The sequence below is a fragment of the Anthonomus grandis genome, chromosome 17, assembly GCF_022605725.1.
Source record: "Anthonomus grandis grandis chromosome 17, icAntGran1.3, whole genome shotgun sequence".
Taxonomy (NCBI): Eukaryota; Metazoa; Arthropoda; class Insecta; order Coleoptera; family Curculionidae; genus Anthonomus; species Anthonomus grandis.
In genome coordinates, this window is record NC_065562.1 from 13,091,890 (window position 1) to 13,104,839 (window position 12,950).

The 12,950-nt window shown below is 30.3% G+C and overlaps 1 protein-coding gene across 1 annotated transcript; it reads left to right on the top strand.

Moving 5' to 3' along the window:
* The first annotated feature begins 519 nt into the window (after positions 1-519).
* LOC126746192 (cilia- and flagella-associated protein 206-like) lies at positions 520-12,594 on the top strand. The gene is made up of 10 exons (XM_050454346.1): positions 520-742; positions 4,751-5,101; positions 5,153-5,330; positions 5,380-5,626; positions 6,438-6,567; positions 11,403-11,678; positions 11,732-11,880; positions 11,929-12,027; positions 12,079-12,214; positions 12,269-12,594. Exons 1-10 carry the CDS (start codon positions 638-640, stop codon positions 12,491-12,493), a joined length of 1,896 nt encoding a protein of 631 aa, XP_050310303.1. The 5' UTR covers positions 520-637; the 3' UTR covers positions 12,494-12,594.
* The last annotated feature ends 356 nt before the right edge of the window (positions 12,595-12,950 follow it).

Sequence of the window (12,950 nt, forward strand, 5' to 3'; positions counted from 1 at the left end):
GATCATATTAAAACTGCCTTTCTCTGACGTAGTTTACTCCCTGTAAACCAGGATTATCATTCCATTACGATCGGCAATTATCTTTGAGATTTTTTTTTAATGAAATCTTTTCGTTAAATTAGATTTTTGAATTCCTAAGTAGCCAATATAGTAACATATTATTGCAAGAATATTCTAATCATGTGCCATGTATAGAATATCCTTATGATAATCTGATTTATAGGACACAACAACGTACTTAAAGCGAATATGAATAATCTTGGGAATTACAAAAAAATGCAATAAGATTAGATTAAAAAACCTTTGATATGAAAGTAGTTAAAACCCTCTCACTAGAGGAAATTTATATTAGTAATATAAACAAAAATAAAATATTCACATCCAATTTATTAATATACAGGGTGCACTAATTATAAGTTGTTTCACTGCACTAAAGCTACAATTTAGTTATAGTAACACCGTGTATACACAGCTTTTTTTTAAACAAATTTTTGACAGAGTATTGACAACAATTGACACATTCTTCTCCTGTCAAAAGTAGAATGATATATATATTTATTTTTCCCTTTTCCCCCAATTAACATAAAATAATACAATATTGATCCAACAAACTTTGGTCAAAGATTGAGTTCAAACAATGGCGGACGACGAAAACGCTTGTGTTCGTAACATCGTAAAGGAAATAATGCGAGAGTGTAAATCGAAGAAAATCCAAATCAACAAGAATTTTATTACGTATTTCGTAAGTAAAGCTTTAATATATAAAGGAGAGAAAAAATTCAGATTATGAAGTATTGGGGAAAAACGGGTTTTCGCACAGATAGTTAAGCTAATTTTGAACCCTAAAATATGAATTGGTACGTTAAGGTTTAAATTAATTTAAAAATAGTGCATAACTTAATTGGTTCGACGTTCCTTAATTAAATTGAAACTTTTGGATTGAGAATATTTGGGGAATGTTATCTATATCATTACGCATGTTGCCAGAATATATCTAGACAAGATTGTAATCCACTGGGCATATTATGTTAGCTACGTGTAATAGGAATGTGATATGTATAATGCGTTATTCTTATTATATTATTTATATAAGAATCTTCCAAAAATGTAGTATAGTAATATTAATGATAGTAACAGAACATTTAATTAATTAGTCTTTCAAGATGAATCTTTACATTTTCTGCTTTTCGGCCCCCATTGAAAATTAGAAATTTTTGAAAAATTGTTTAAATCAAAAAAATAAAAAAAAGTTAATAAATGGATTTTTATGTTCAAGAAATACATGTTAAAAAACGAGTCTTATGACATCAACGTAAACAATTTTCTTTTTTAATCTTCTTGAAACATTAAAGGAAAAAGTTAAGGCATTTTAAAAAAATGTATATAAAAATAACGGATAGGCCCGTTTAGGGAAAAACCCGAAATCTGAAAACTATATCTCATTAAGCCGACTTTAATCAATTATTTTACATAGAAATAATCTAGAGAATGTCATGTTTGTTATTGTAAAAAATAACGATATTATCTTAAATAATGTATAAGTTATATTTATAGGCATAAATACGATGAATTGCTGCATGACGTTATAATTTAATCTATGCAATTTAATCTAGAATATCCTAGTTTTTAATCAGCGATAATAGTGCATAACTTAACTGTATACGGTGTACAGTTTTTTTTCAATTTGCGGGTGAAATGAGGAAATTACAATCGCATTACAAGCACATTCTATGAATACTTTTTCTTAGAATAAGAATGTTTTTAAATTTTGTGGAATTGACTAAGAATTGATTTTATTTACCATGTAATCGACAAAAATCGGGAAAAACTTGAATGAAGGTATTTTGGATTTTTTTTTGTTAAACAAAGAAAGAATTTAATTAGAAAACTGCTTTAAATATTGTTTTAATTGTCTTTCAAATATAAGGAAAATTTTCGATATATATTAACAATAAAGTAAAACGTGAGAAGTTATAAAAATTAAAAAAAAAATTAAGAGTATAATTATCTTAAGACATTTTAGTATATTTTTTATTTACAAAAACTGCCTCTAAAATGAAAAATAATTTGAGTGAAAATGTGCCATTAACCCAAAAAAAAAATCAATTTCTCTTAAAACAGTCTGAAACAAATTAAACCTTGTTGTACAAATTTTGAAAATTTTTAAAAAAATTACCAGGATTGACTTTTTATAATTTTTTTTCTCATTTAATTCATACCTATCAATTAAAAGAGGTATTATATTATTAAAATAAGATTTTAAATAATATAATTCTAACTGAAAGACCTGCACCCATCATAAAAAACCACATTTTCTCAAAATTTAATTCCTTCAAAGCTTATAAAATATAAATAAAAGAAATATTTGTTGATTCTAAGAACTCAATTGAAAAAAAAATACTTTTTTTTGCCTTTTTAGTTATATTTATATTTAGAGGCATAAATACGAGTAATTGTTGCCTGAGATTACAATTTAATCTCTAATAATGCATAACCTAACTGGATACGACGTGCACTTTTTTTTCAAATGATGAAACGTTTTTATTTTATTATTATTACGAAAACGTACATTGGGATACTCAGAATGAAAAATCTCAGCATAAAATTTATAAGTGACTTCAAAATATCGAGTTTTTTCCATTTATGCACGATGCATTTGATGAATGTTAACATCAGGGTTTAAAAACGCATTTCAAAACCTGTTTCGACTGTAGAAGTTTTTTTTTTAATCGGAATACTACTAAGATCTTTTCGTATGTTTCTGCTTTTGTTCCACTGATCGGTTACTATATTATTGCCCTTCTTTTTTGATTGGTAATTTGTCCTGCTTTTGAAGAAACACTCTCTAAGGTATAATCAAGGTTCCAAAAAACAAGCTCTTGCAATAATTATTATTCTTCATAAGAATTTTTATTCTACAACGTTTCGCTGATATGTTAATGCAAGTTTTCTCCAAAAGACAGTGGAGACATTAAATTACCTCGATTTCAGGTGGCTCCTAAGATGCATTTAGAACACTTTTGTAAGTTATGTATTAAAGACTAGCCTTAAATATTTTCCTTCTTTCTTGGCACTTTCACTACCCTTTTTTTTCCTTTTTTTTTACAATGGTATTTTGAGAAACTCCTTCCGCGTGTTCACTCATTTGGACTATTAACTATTAATATGGTTAGCTATAACTTCAAAACTTCGATTTCTTAGACGTAGAGCCATCTTTAAATGGAGTAGTTAATGTCAATATAGTGAGTAAGGTATTTAGACATTTTTGAATGTTATATTGACTACAATAATAATAAAATACCTAAGTTGGGCCATCAGGCACTTAGACTTTTTTAATTTCTACGTTCAGTCATCAAATCTTTCAGGTTTCAACTGAGTAAATAAAATTTTGAATAATTTATTACCAACAGAGAAACCTGGATGTACAATAGTTACCATAATTTTTTCAAATAATAAATCCATTGATTCTAAGACCTAATTAAGAAAAAAAACTTTATAAGGCCTCAAGTCTTTTCTTTACCATTATTTTAATCATATATTAGTTATTTTAATCATATTTTAATCATATTTACCGGAATAAATACGATGAATTGTTTTATGAGGTTGCAATTTAATTTGTAATTAGCATAATTTAACTGGATACAACGTGCAATACCCTTTCAATTTATAGGTTTTAACGTAAAAACGCGCTAAATTAGTATGAAAATATAATGGCCTTACAAACACGCTCTATGAATATTGCTTCGTAGGTTCAGAGTGTTCTTAAATGTGTTGTATATATATTTTTCAATGAATCTCGAGGAAAAAAGGTGTAAAATTAACTGAATTAATTTTTTATTTTTATACAGTAAGAGAAACTCTTGCCAAATGATTTGTTTCTCACTCGAGAACCAGGGAGAAATTATGTTGGGCAATTTTTGAAAATTCACCAAAAATAATTTCATAATATTTTTTTTATTAAAAATTAAAATAAAAAGATGAATTAATTTAGATGAAAAATGCCTTAAAAATATGTAGGTATATTTCTGTTAAACAAAGAAGGTAATTTTTTGGTTTTTCACTTAAACTGCTTGAACATTTATTTTTTCATATTTTTCAAATGAAAAAAAGCTGATAACAAACGTCCTCATTTTTCATAAGATACCAATGAAATTTTTTTGTTTTGCACAAAAATGGCTTATAAATTAATAAAATGCATTGGAAAATAATAAACTCGCTGTCGATATAATAAAAAATGCAGCTTTTTACAATTTCTTTAAATAAATTGCAAAAATTGTTGATTTTTTTTACAAAAAACTGCTACAAAAGAACGTTAGAAAAATATCCAAAGAAATCCCAATAGAATCGGGATAAAATTAGGCTCGTTGTAAAAATGTTGAATAATATGCCAGAATGTGGACTCTTCACATTTTTTATCACGTCATTTTAAAAATAAACCCATCTTAATTAAAAATCCAAGAAATTAAAAAAACTTAACTTTTTATCTTAAAATTTGAAGACATTAAAGCTTAAAATTTTTTTCTATAATTATTTAATATTTTTCTCCAATTTTTCAACCCAAGAATAAGCCAAATTCAAAAGTCTCCAAAACGCTCAATTTTTCATTACTAAAATCAAGAATTCATAAGGTATCAATTCACACTATCAGCTAAAAAACCTGCACGTACCATGGAAAACAATAATTTAAAAAAAATTAGAGTCTCAAAAGTGCCTTCATCAACCAAATTTAAAACTAAAATACCAATTTCAGACCAAACTGTTACTGATCAACCCAAACTGGGGAATCGGCGATGACTTCTTCAGCCAAAGACAAAACGTCCAAACCTTCGTCTCATACATCACTGAAGAGTTACTGAACAACGCAGATCACCCAAAACTCGTCACATTAAAAATCCAGTTTTCTTACACGTGCAACTTGGAGCACATGGATTACTTCATCCAGGGCAACAGAAAAGAACTGAAATGGAGACTACGAAGCCTGGAGGATGACATCGTGAGAATGAATAACGTAGAGGAAAAAGAACTTGTAGACTCACTTTACAAGAAGATCGTTTATTATATCACTTTTGTGACCGGCCTTGGCAACCCTGCGAAATCAAAAGTAGTAAATGTTCAATCATTTGACAAATTTCTTTAATTGTTTTCTTTTTAGGTGTATGAAGAGAGCATGGTTGCCCTTAAAAGCATTTTTGATGAAGATGAAGTGAGACAGTTCTCCACACTAACAAAACACGAAAAAATCGAGCAGCTTGATCATTTTAGCAAAGTGGTTGGTGGCATACGGTTGTTTAATAAGGATTGCGATAAAGGAGGAGAAGGGATAGCGAACCGTACGTTCTTTTCTATTGCACACATTTGTTACAATAATATTTATTGTAGTGCCAGCTCTAGTTACTGAAGCCAACATGATTATCAAGGAAGGTACTGAGCAGATTCTGCTGTTCATAATGGAAAAAGTAAACGAGTTGACCACCATTGTAGACAGATCGTACGTCTTGTGGCCGGTATACCACAATTTCTATAGAATGCGATTGGCAAACAAAGATGAATTGACCAAACTGGATCTTGACATTGAACATTTAAAGGATTTTTTGATATTTTATAGGCAGTACGAGCTTATTACAAGGTAGACGTGCGAACTATAAAAGAATAAATCAAGAGCATTTCTGGACCAAAAAAGGTCCAGGCTCATTTTTATCAATTATTTTACATAAAATTAATTTATTGTGGAAAATAACGAAATTATCTTAAGTAATTTTTAAGTTATATTTAAAGGTATACACAACTAATTAATTGTTTCATGAGATTGCAATTTAACCTGTAATATTGAAGTTAACTGGATACGACATGATTTTTTTTTCAATGTATTGGTCTTAATTCGCTAAATTAGGATGCAGTTATAATTGCGTTACAATACACTCTATGAATATTTCTTCTTAGATTCAGAATGTTCCTAAATGTTCAAGAAAGTTCTGTGAAATTGACTAAAACTGTCATACAATGGGAGAAAATCGTCAATAACTTAGTGATATGATATAAAGATATATTTTTGTAGAGAATTAATTAAGGTGCTGGTTGGAAAATTATTTATTTTTAATTGATTTTTAAATTTAAAGAAATTGTTTTAATATTTATTGGATAAGGAAATAATGAAGACTTGCGTCAAAAGTCTTCATTTTTCACAGCATAGACAAAAAAATTTTAAAAAATATAATGTCCTTAAGATATTGTTCTGTGACTTATTTGATCTGTTACAAAAACTGGCTCTAAAACAAAAAAATAACGTTAGTGAAAGTATCCCATTAATCCAAAAAATTCCCATTTCTCTTAAAAGAATCTGTAAAAAATTAAACCCGTTATAGAAGTTTTAACAAATTTATCAGAATTGATAATTTGTTTAAATTGAATTTTAAAAATAAATCGAAGTAACTTTTTAGGAAAGTCTTGGAGGAATTCGACCGGATTTACGAAAGAATTGAAGTGATAAAGGCGAGCATGCGAAAATTGATGAAAATTATCCACGAAACTGTTTATATGAAGTTGGCTATTCCCGTTGGGGTGGTTTTTGTAAGTTATTCAAATAACTCTATAGAGTAAAACTTCTTTTTCTCTTTAACCTTCGCTCTCTCTCCCTTGGATTTTTCTGGATGTTCAACCATTCTCTGGCTGGATAACTAATGGTGAATTATCATCTGACTGAAATAAGTTCATTTTGTCATTTCTCCAATGGCTGTCTGATGTCAACTTACTTCTTCTATCTCTGCCTCGTTGCTCCATCTCTTTTAAAAGCGCTCCAAATTATTAGGATTATTTTACATTTCCAGGTTTTTTTTAAGCAATATTTCAGGCATCGTATCTAGACGAAAGTGTTTTTGTATTAGTCGAGGCAGTTCAAGTTTTTTTTTCTAGGCCGTTAAAATTTTAATTAACGTACTCATGAAATAATTTTTTTTAAACCAACTGCCAGATCTTAGAACTTGATGATATAGATAATGTTGGATATGGTATCAATAAATCGAAAAATATTAGAAATTTAATGCGAGCATATTTGAGTATCTTATTAAAGATTTTTATTGGAAACTCTGAGGATGTTCCTTGTGTTCAATTAATTATTCTTGATTTTCTTTATTTCATTCTTCTCAATGTTCTTTAAAAAAATGTATAGTCATCGTTCTTGGGTTTTTTTGTCTGTTTTCTTACTTATTTAACTGTTCTCCTCTTGATTTTTTACTCTGTCTATCAGCTTTTGCTTTATTTCGTTCCTTTTCTTGCAATTTCACATTTTCATTCATAGTTGATAATAATGATGAAATCTGGGTGATGAAACATGCCATCTTTAGCAATTTCAACTGTTTTTGTACTTCATGCTCTTCGTTGGTTTTTTCCTTTTTCTACTTGCAATTTCAGATTTTGCTTCATAAATGATCCGGATATTTCATCAGTGATATACAACGAAAGTTTACTATCCATCCTTGGTTTTCTTGTTCTCTTTTTGCCTTCTCTTCACCTTTTGTCTTATTTTTTTGTCTTGCAACCTCAGATTCTACTTATTTATTTTATAGTGAACTGTTTGTATTTTCTTTTTTTTTGCTTTGTGTCCTACTTCTATTTGTAAGACTTCTTATATTCCTTTTGTATTTTCTGCTTTTCTTCGGTTTTTGCCTTCTTCTACTTGCAATTTCAAGTTTTGGTTTATAGATGATCTCAATATAGTATCAATGATTAACACCAAAAGTGAAAATCATTCTTGGGTATATTTTCTTAAGACTTCTTCTTGGATTTCTTGTTCTACATTTGTCTTCTCTTGTTATTGTTTTTTTTTGCCTGTCTATCTTAAGGTTCGACTTCTTGCATAATATATCATTGCCTTTTCTTGCTCTTTTTTGCCTAACACTCTATTTATTTTAATCTTTTGATCTTCTGATGAACCATAAAATCAGATGATCACAGATGTCGTACTTGTCAGCTGCTCTCTGTTTTCTTGCATTTGCAACTGGTCCTCTTCTTGTTTTTCTTATTGACAGTTCAGATTTTTCTTCATAATGATGTTACGTGGATGATTTTCTGATGAAACCATTCACCTGATACAATTAAAGTTACTCCTCTCCTTAGTTTTCTTGTTCTTCCTATGTCTGTCTACGTTTTGCTCTCTTTAATTCTTTTTCTGCCAAATTCAGATTTCAGAACCCTAGAAGGTCCAAACCCAAGAAATACAAGGAAACTGAGAAAAATCAAAGGAAGTTCAAGCAATATGACCATATCCAAGAAAAAAGGAAAGGATTGACTGATCTTGATTTCTTTGAGTTGAATATTAATTGATTATCTTATTAAATGATCAGGATTTTAAGATTTTTGATTGGAAACTCTGAGAAAACTTGTTCACTTAATTCTCCATCTCCATTTTTTTCTTTCATTCCCTTTCATGTTCTTATAAGACTTTTTATAGTCATCGTTCTTGTGTTTTTTTGTTTGTCTTCTTGCATCTTTAAATGCTCATTTTCATGGTTTCATTTCTCTTCCTGTGCGTTACGTCTACCTTTGACTTTCTTTAATGGCTCTTCTTAAAACTTCACACTTTCATTAATAGTTAATCACAATGATGTTACTTCTGGTAAAACATACCATTCCTAGCAATTTCAACTATTCATCTTTTTCTTCAATTTTTTACTCTTTTTTTATTTCTTTCTTTCTTCCTATTGCAATTTCAGGTTCTGCTTTATAATTAATCTTAGTATGTGATTGTAATGATGAACGCCAAAGAAAACAAAGAAGGAAACATGCAAAAATATTTGATATTCATGCTTTCTTTTTTGCTCGTCTTAATTTTTTTTTCTTGCTTTTACTTTTTTTGTAAGTCATTTTGTGGTCATCGTTACTGTGTTTTCTTTAAGCTTTAATTGCTCTTTCTTCCTGGTTTTCTTGTTCTTCATTTGCTTTTCCTTCCTATTATTATTTTTTGCTTATATACATTTTGCTTTTTTTCATTCTTTTTACTATGTTCAAGTTCTGCTTCATAATTGACCTAAATATGTTACCAATGATGAACACCGAAAGTTTACTAGGAAACAGTTTCTTCTTTGTTTGTCTTGTTTTGAATTTTGCTCTACTTTTCTTGTTTTGTCGGTATTCTTCTTCTCCTTGGGTTTTTTTGTTCCCCATTTGTCGCTTCCTTACCTTTTGCCTTAACTCTTAATTTTGGAAATATTTAATTATAGTATTTACATTTTGTCTTTGTTTTTACTTTCTTTCCTACTTCTGCTTGTATTTGTAAGACTATTTTCATACTTGTGCATTTTCTATCTGTTTTTTAAGTATGCAAAACTGTTTTTATTCTTGTTTATGTTTTGCGCTTTCTTTCGTCACTCTCCTTGATCAAGTTTAGAGTTTCCTTCACAGTTTTTCACAATATTATCATCTAGTTAATGTTTTGACTAAACTGATCATCGGAAGATCATGAAGGTACTACTTCTTTCATTAAATTTGAGCCATGATGTCCTTGTCTTTTCTTGCTCTTTTTTGCCTGTCACTTTTTTTTCCTGCTTTCTCCTTATTGCAGTCTGTCTAATTATATCTCTTTTCAATTCTTCTTCTAGCAAATTCAGATTTCAGGATTTACAACCCTGAATTGTCCAAAAAATCCGAGGAACTCAGAAAACTCAAAGAAATTTTAAGCAATCCGACAATATCCAAGAATAGAAAGGATTAGTTAAGCTTGATTTTTTTAAGTTTAAGGTTTATCAAGTAATACGAGATGGTTTAGAAAATTGATGATATTATAGATGATGTTGGATATGATACCAATAAATCTATCATATTAAAAGTTCAGAATTTCAATATTCTGTGGTTGGAAACTTTGAGGATGAAAATTTTCAAAGACAATAAGCCTCTTCTAAAACTCTACTAAAACAACCATGTTTCTTGTTCAGCCAATTATTCTTGATTTTCTTTCTTTCATTTTTCTTTTATACTCTTATAAAACTTTTTATAGTCATCGTTCTTGGGCAATTTTTTGCCTCATTCCTTGCATCTCCAATAGTTTTTCTTCTTGTTTTTTTATCTTCCCGTGCCTTTTGTCTACCTTTTGTTTTCTTTAGTTCCTCTTCTTGCAACTTCACCTTTTCATTTTCAATTGACCACAATGATGTAACTTGAAAACATATTATCCCTAGCAATTTCAATTGTTTAACTTCTTGGATTTTTTGCTCTTCTTGTCCTTTTTTTCTTTTTGCAATTTCAGGTTCTGCTTCATAAATGATCTGAATATTTTATCAGTAATGTATAACGAAAGCTTGCTATCCATATTTCTTTCTTTGCTTGTCTTACAATTAGCTTTTTTCACTGCATTTTCTTTTTTTTTTGGAGTCATGATTCTTGGGCTTTTATGTGTTTTCTTGTAACTGTTCTTCTACTTGGTTTTTTTGTTCTTCAATTTCCTTATCTTCACCATTTTTCGTCTTGGAACATCAATTTCTACTTCATATAATTGATATAGAAAGTTACTAATCGTGTTTTCTTTTTTTTTGCTTTCTGTCCTACTTCTTCCTATACGTAAGACTTTTTAGGTTTATTCCTTTTGCATTTTCTGTTTTTGCAATTGCAATTGTTCTTCTTCTTTTATTTCTTGTGTTCTTCTTGCGAATTGAAGTTGAGACTTTCCTTCACACCTTGATTATCTGATAAATCTGATCATCAGAAGGTCATGGAGGTACTTATAACTAATTTAAGCCATGGTGCTCTTGCCTTTTCTTGTTTTTTTTGCCTCTTACTTTTTTACTTTTGTTCTCCTTATTGCAAGTTTAGATTTAAGTTTTTTCTTCATTCACCAATGGTGTGATTGTCCTGTGGATGATCTTCTGATGACCAGTAGAAGCAGAAGATCATAGAAGTCGTCCTTGCGAACTAATCAATCTGTTTTCTTGCAATTGCAACTGGTGTGCTTCTTATTTTTCTTTTGTCTGTCTTCATTTTGCTTTCTTTTTTTTGTCTTGTTGCAAGTTCAGATTTTCCTACATTAAGATGTCACCTGAATGATCTTATGACTTTTCTTGTTCTTCCTTTGGCTCTTTATATCTTGCTCTCTTTCATTCATCTTCTTGCAAATTCAGATTTCATCTCAAAATTGTTCCTCAATGATATCACCTGGATGATCTTCTGATGAAATAGATCATATATTAAAATCGAAACTGTTTTGCTCCTTAGTTTCCTCTCTTGTTGCAATCATCTGATGACACAGATCACTTATTACAATTGCAGTTATTCTTCTCCTTAGTTTTCTTATTCTTCCCTTGTCTGTCTACCAATTGCTCCATTTAATTCTTCCTCATGCAAACTCATGTTTCCCTTCAAAATTCTTCCTTAATGACGTCACCTGGATCCTCTCCTAATAAAACTATGCATTTCAGCCGCTTTTCGAACAACTTTGGGAAATCTGGACCCAGTTCCAGGACCTCGCCCATCTCCTATCCAGAATCAGCGTCATATTATCAAATACCGAAGCGTGCGTCAGACAAATGGAATACCAACAAGTAGCCATTGATAATATTATCGGAAATGTACCGCCAATGACTGACGCAGAACGTTTACAGAGAAACTCGCATGTGGAACTTTCCAGCGATAAAGAGGGAGTGACCGTACTGAAATCTGAGTCTATTAAGAATATTGAGTTCGTTAAGTTTGAGGTAATAGAGATTGCTGTTATTTTTTGTCGGTTTAACTGGGGGTTCTTTTGTAGTATTTGGGATTTTGCTGCTGGAAGCTCGTTGAAACTAATGGAGCGCTAATTCCTGGCAATCCAATGATGGGCATTGTGGTCTACCAAGGGAAAAACTACGTGTTTTCTTGCCCTGAAGGGTTTCACGAGTTCCTTAAGGATCCTCAAATGTACCAAACCATTTTAAGTAAGTTGAGTTACTAAAAAACTTTTTTTAGGTGTATAAATGGTGTGCTGGATCTAGTGAGGAAGAAACCTCACCTAATCGGCTTTTTCCAGCTCAAAGAGGAGCTTGAGAGTATTTACAACATCACTAAGTATGTAATATATTAAATATTCATGGGATTTTAACTTATAAAATACTGCAGGTTAGTTGAGACCAAGGAGGAGATCAAGATGTGTGAAGATAGAGGTATCCAAACAGACTCCAACCAGGAAGAGCCTCACATCGATCCTAAATATATGTGGAATATTTGGGATTTGAAGAGGCAAGCTTTGACTCTGGTAAAGACTAACTTAACTCACTGTATCGATATAAAGGAGTTTTTATATTTTCAGGCCAATATTTCAGCAGCACAAACCAGTTCCACTCAAACAAATAAGACTGGCAGTAAGAATTCAGTGAGGACCCAGACTTATTACACCAAGACGGTTGAGGTGCAAACCAAGAAGGATTCTTATACTAACGTACCAAGACCTTCTGTTTTTATATATGGATTGAGGGGTAGGAAAGATGATCAACAGTTTAAGATTGATCTGACTAGGCCTGTGGAGGAAAAATGAGTAATATTATGACGCCTTTAGGGATATATTTATTTAGGGTAATTTTGTGTGGAGTGAGGGCTTAATGTACCACTTTATATTAAAGATTTACTTAGAAAGTATTGCATAGTGAAGTTTTATTTGCTTAAGTCCAGCTGATCACTATTTTTACTTCTTATGCATTTGGTCAGTTACATGTTTTTTGTGTCAAATGGACAAAATTCTGGACAGTTCCACAGTTCTGTTTTTTACACAATAATCTACACTCTAGTTTGCATCTACATGTGTCAGTAACTCATGCGACAAGTAAGGTAAATAATCCAGTCAAGTCATTGGCTAAAAGCCCTTGACGTGTATCTTGTAAATGATCGAATTCCTTTACTAATAATTTCTCTACATGATAAATCCATATTTTTTCGAATCCACTTATTCCTTAGAGGCGTTTAACCCTTATGCTGGTCTTAAGCATTCTTTAGAA

What these genes read in the sequence shown, in the direction of transcription:
- LOC126746192 (XM_050454346.1), top strand. Translation starts at nt 638, where the DNA reads ATGGCGGACGACGAAAACGCTTGTGTTCGTAACATCGTAAAGGAAATA. An exon ending in TTGAGTTCGTTAAGTTTGAG is followed by an intron (nt 11,679 to 11,731) that starts GTAATAGAGATT and finishes GTTCTTTTGTAG; the next exon opens with TATTTGGGATTTTGCTGCTG. An exon ending in AGAGGCAAGCTTTGACTCTG is followed by an intron (nt 12,215 to 12,268) that starts GTAAAGACTAAC and finishes TTATATTTTCAG; the next exon opens with GCCAATATTTCAGCAGCACA.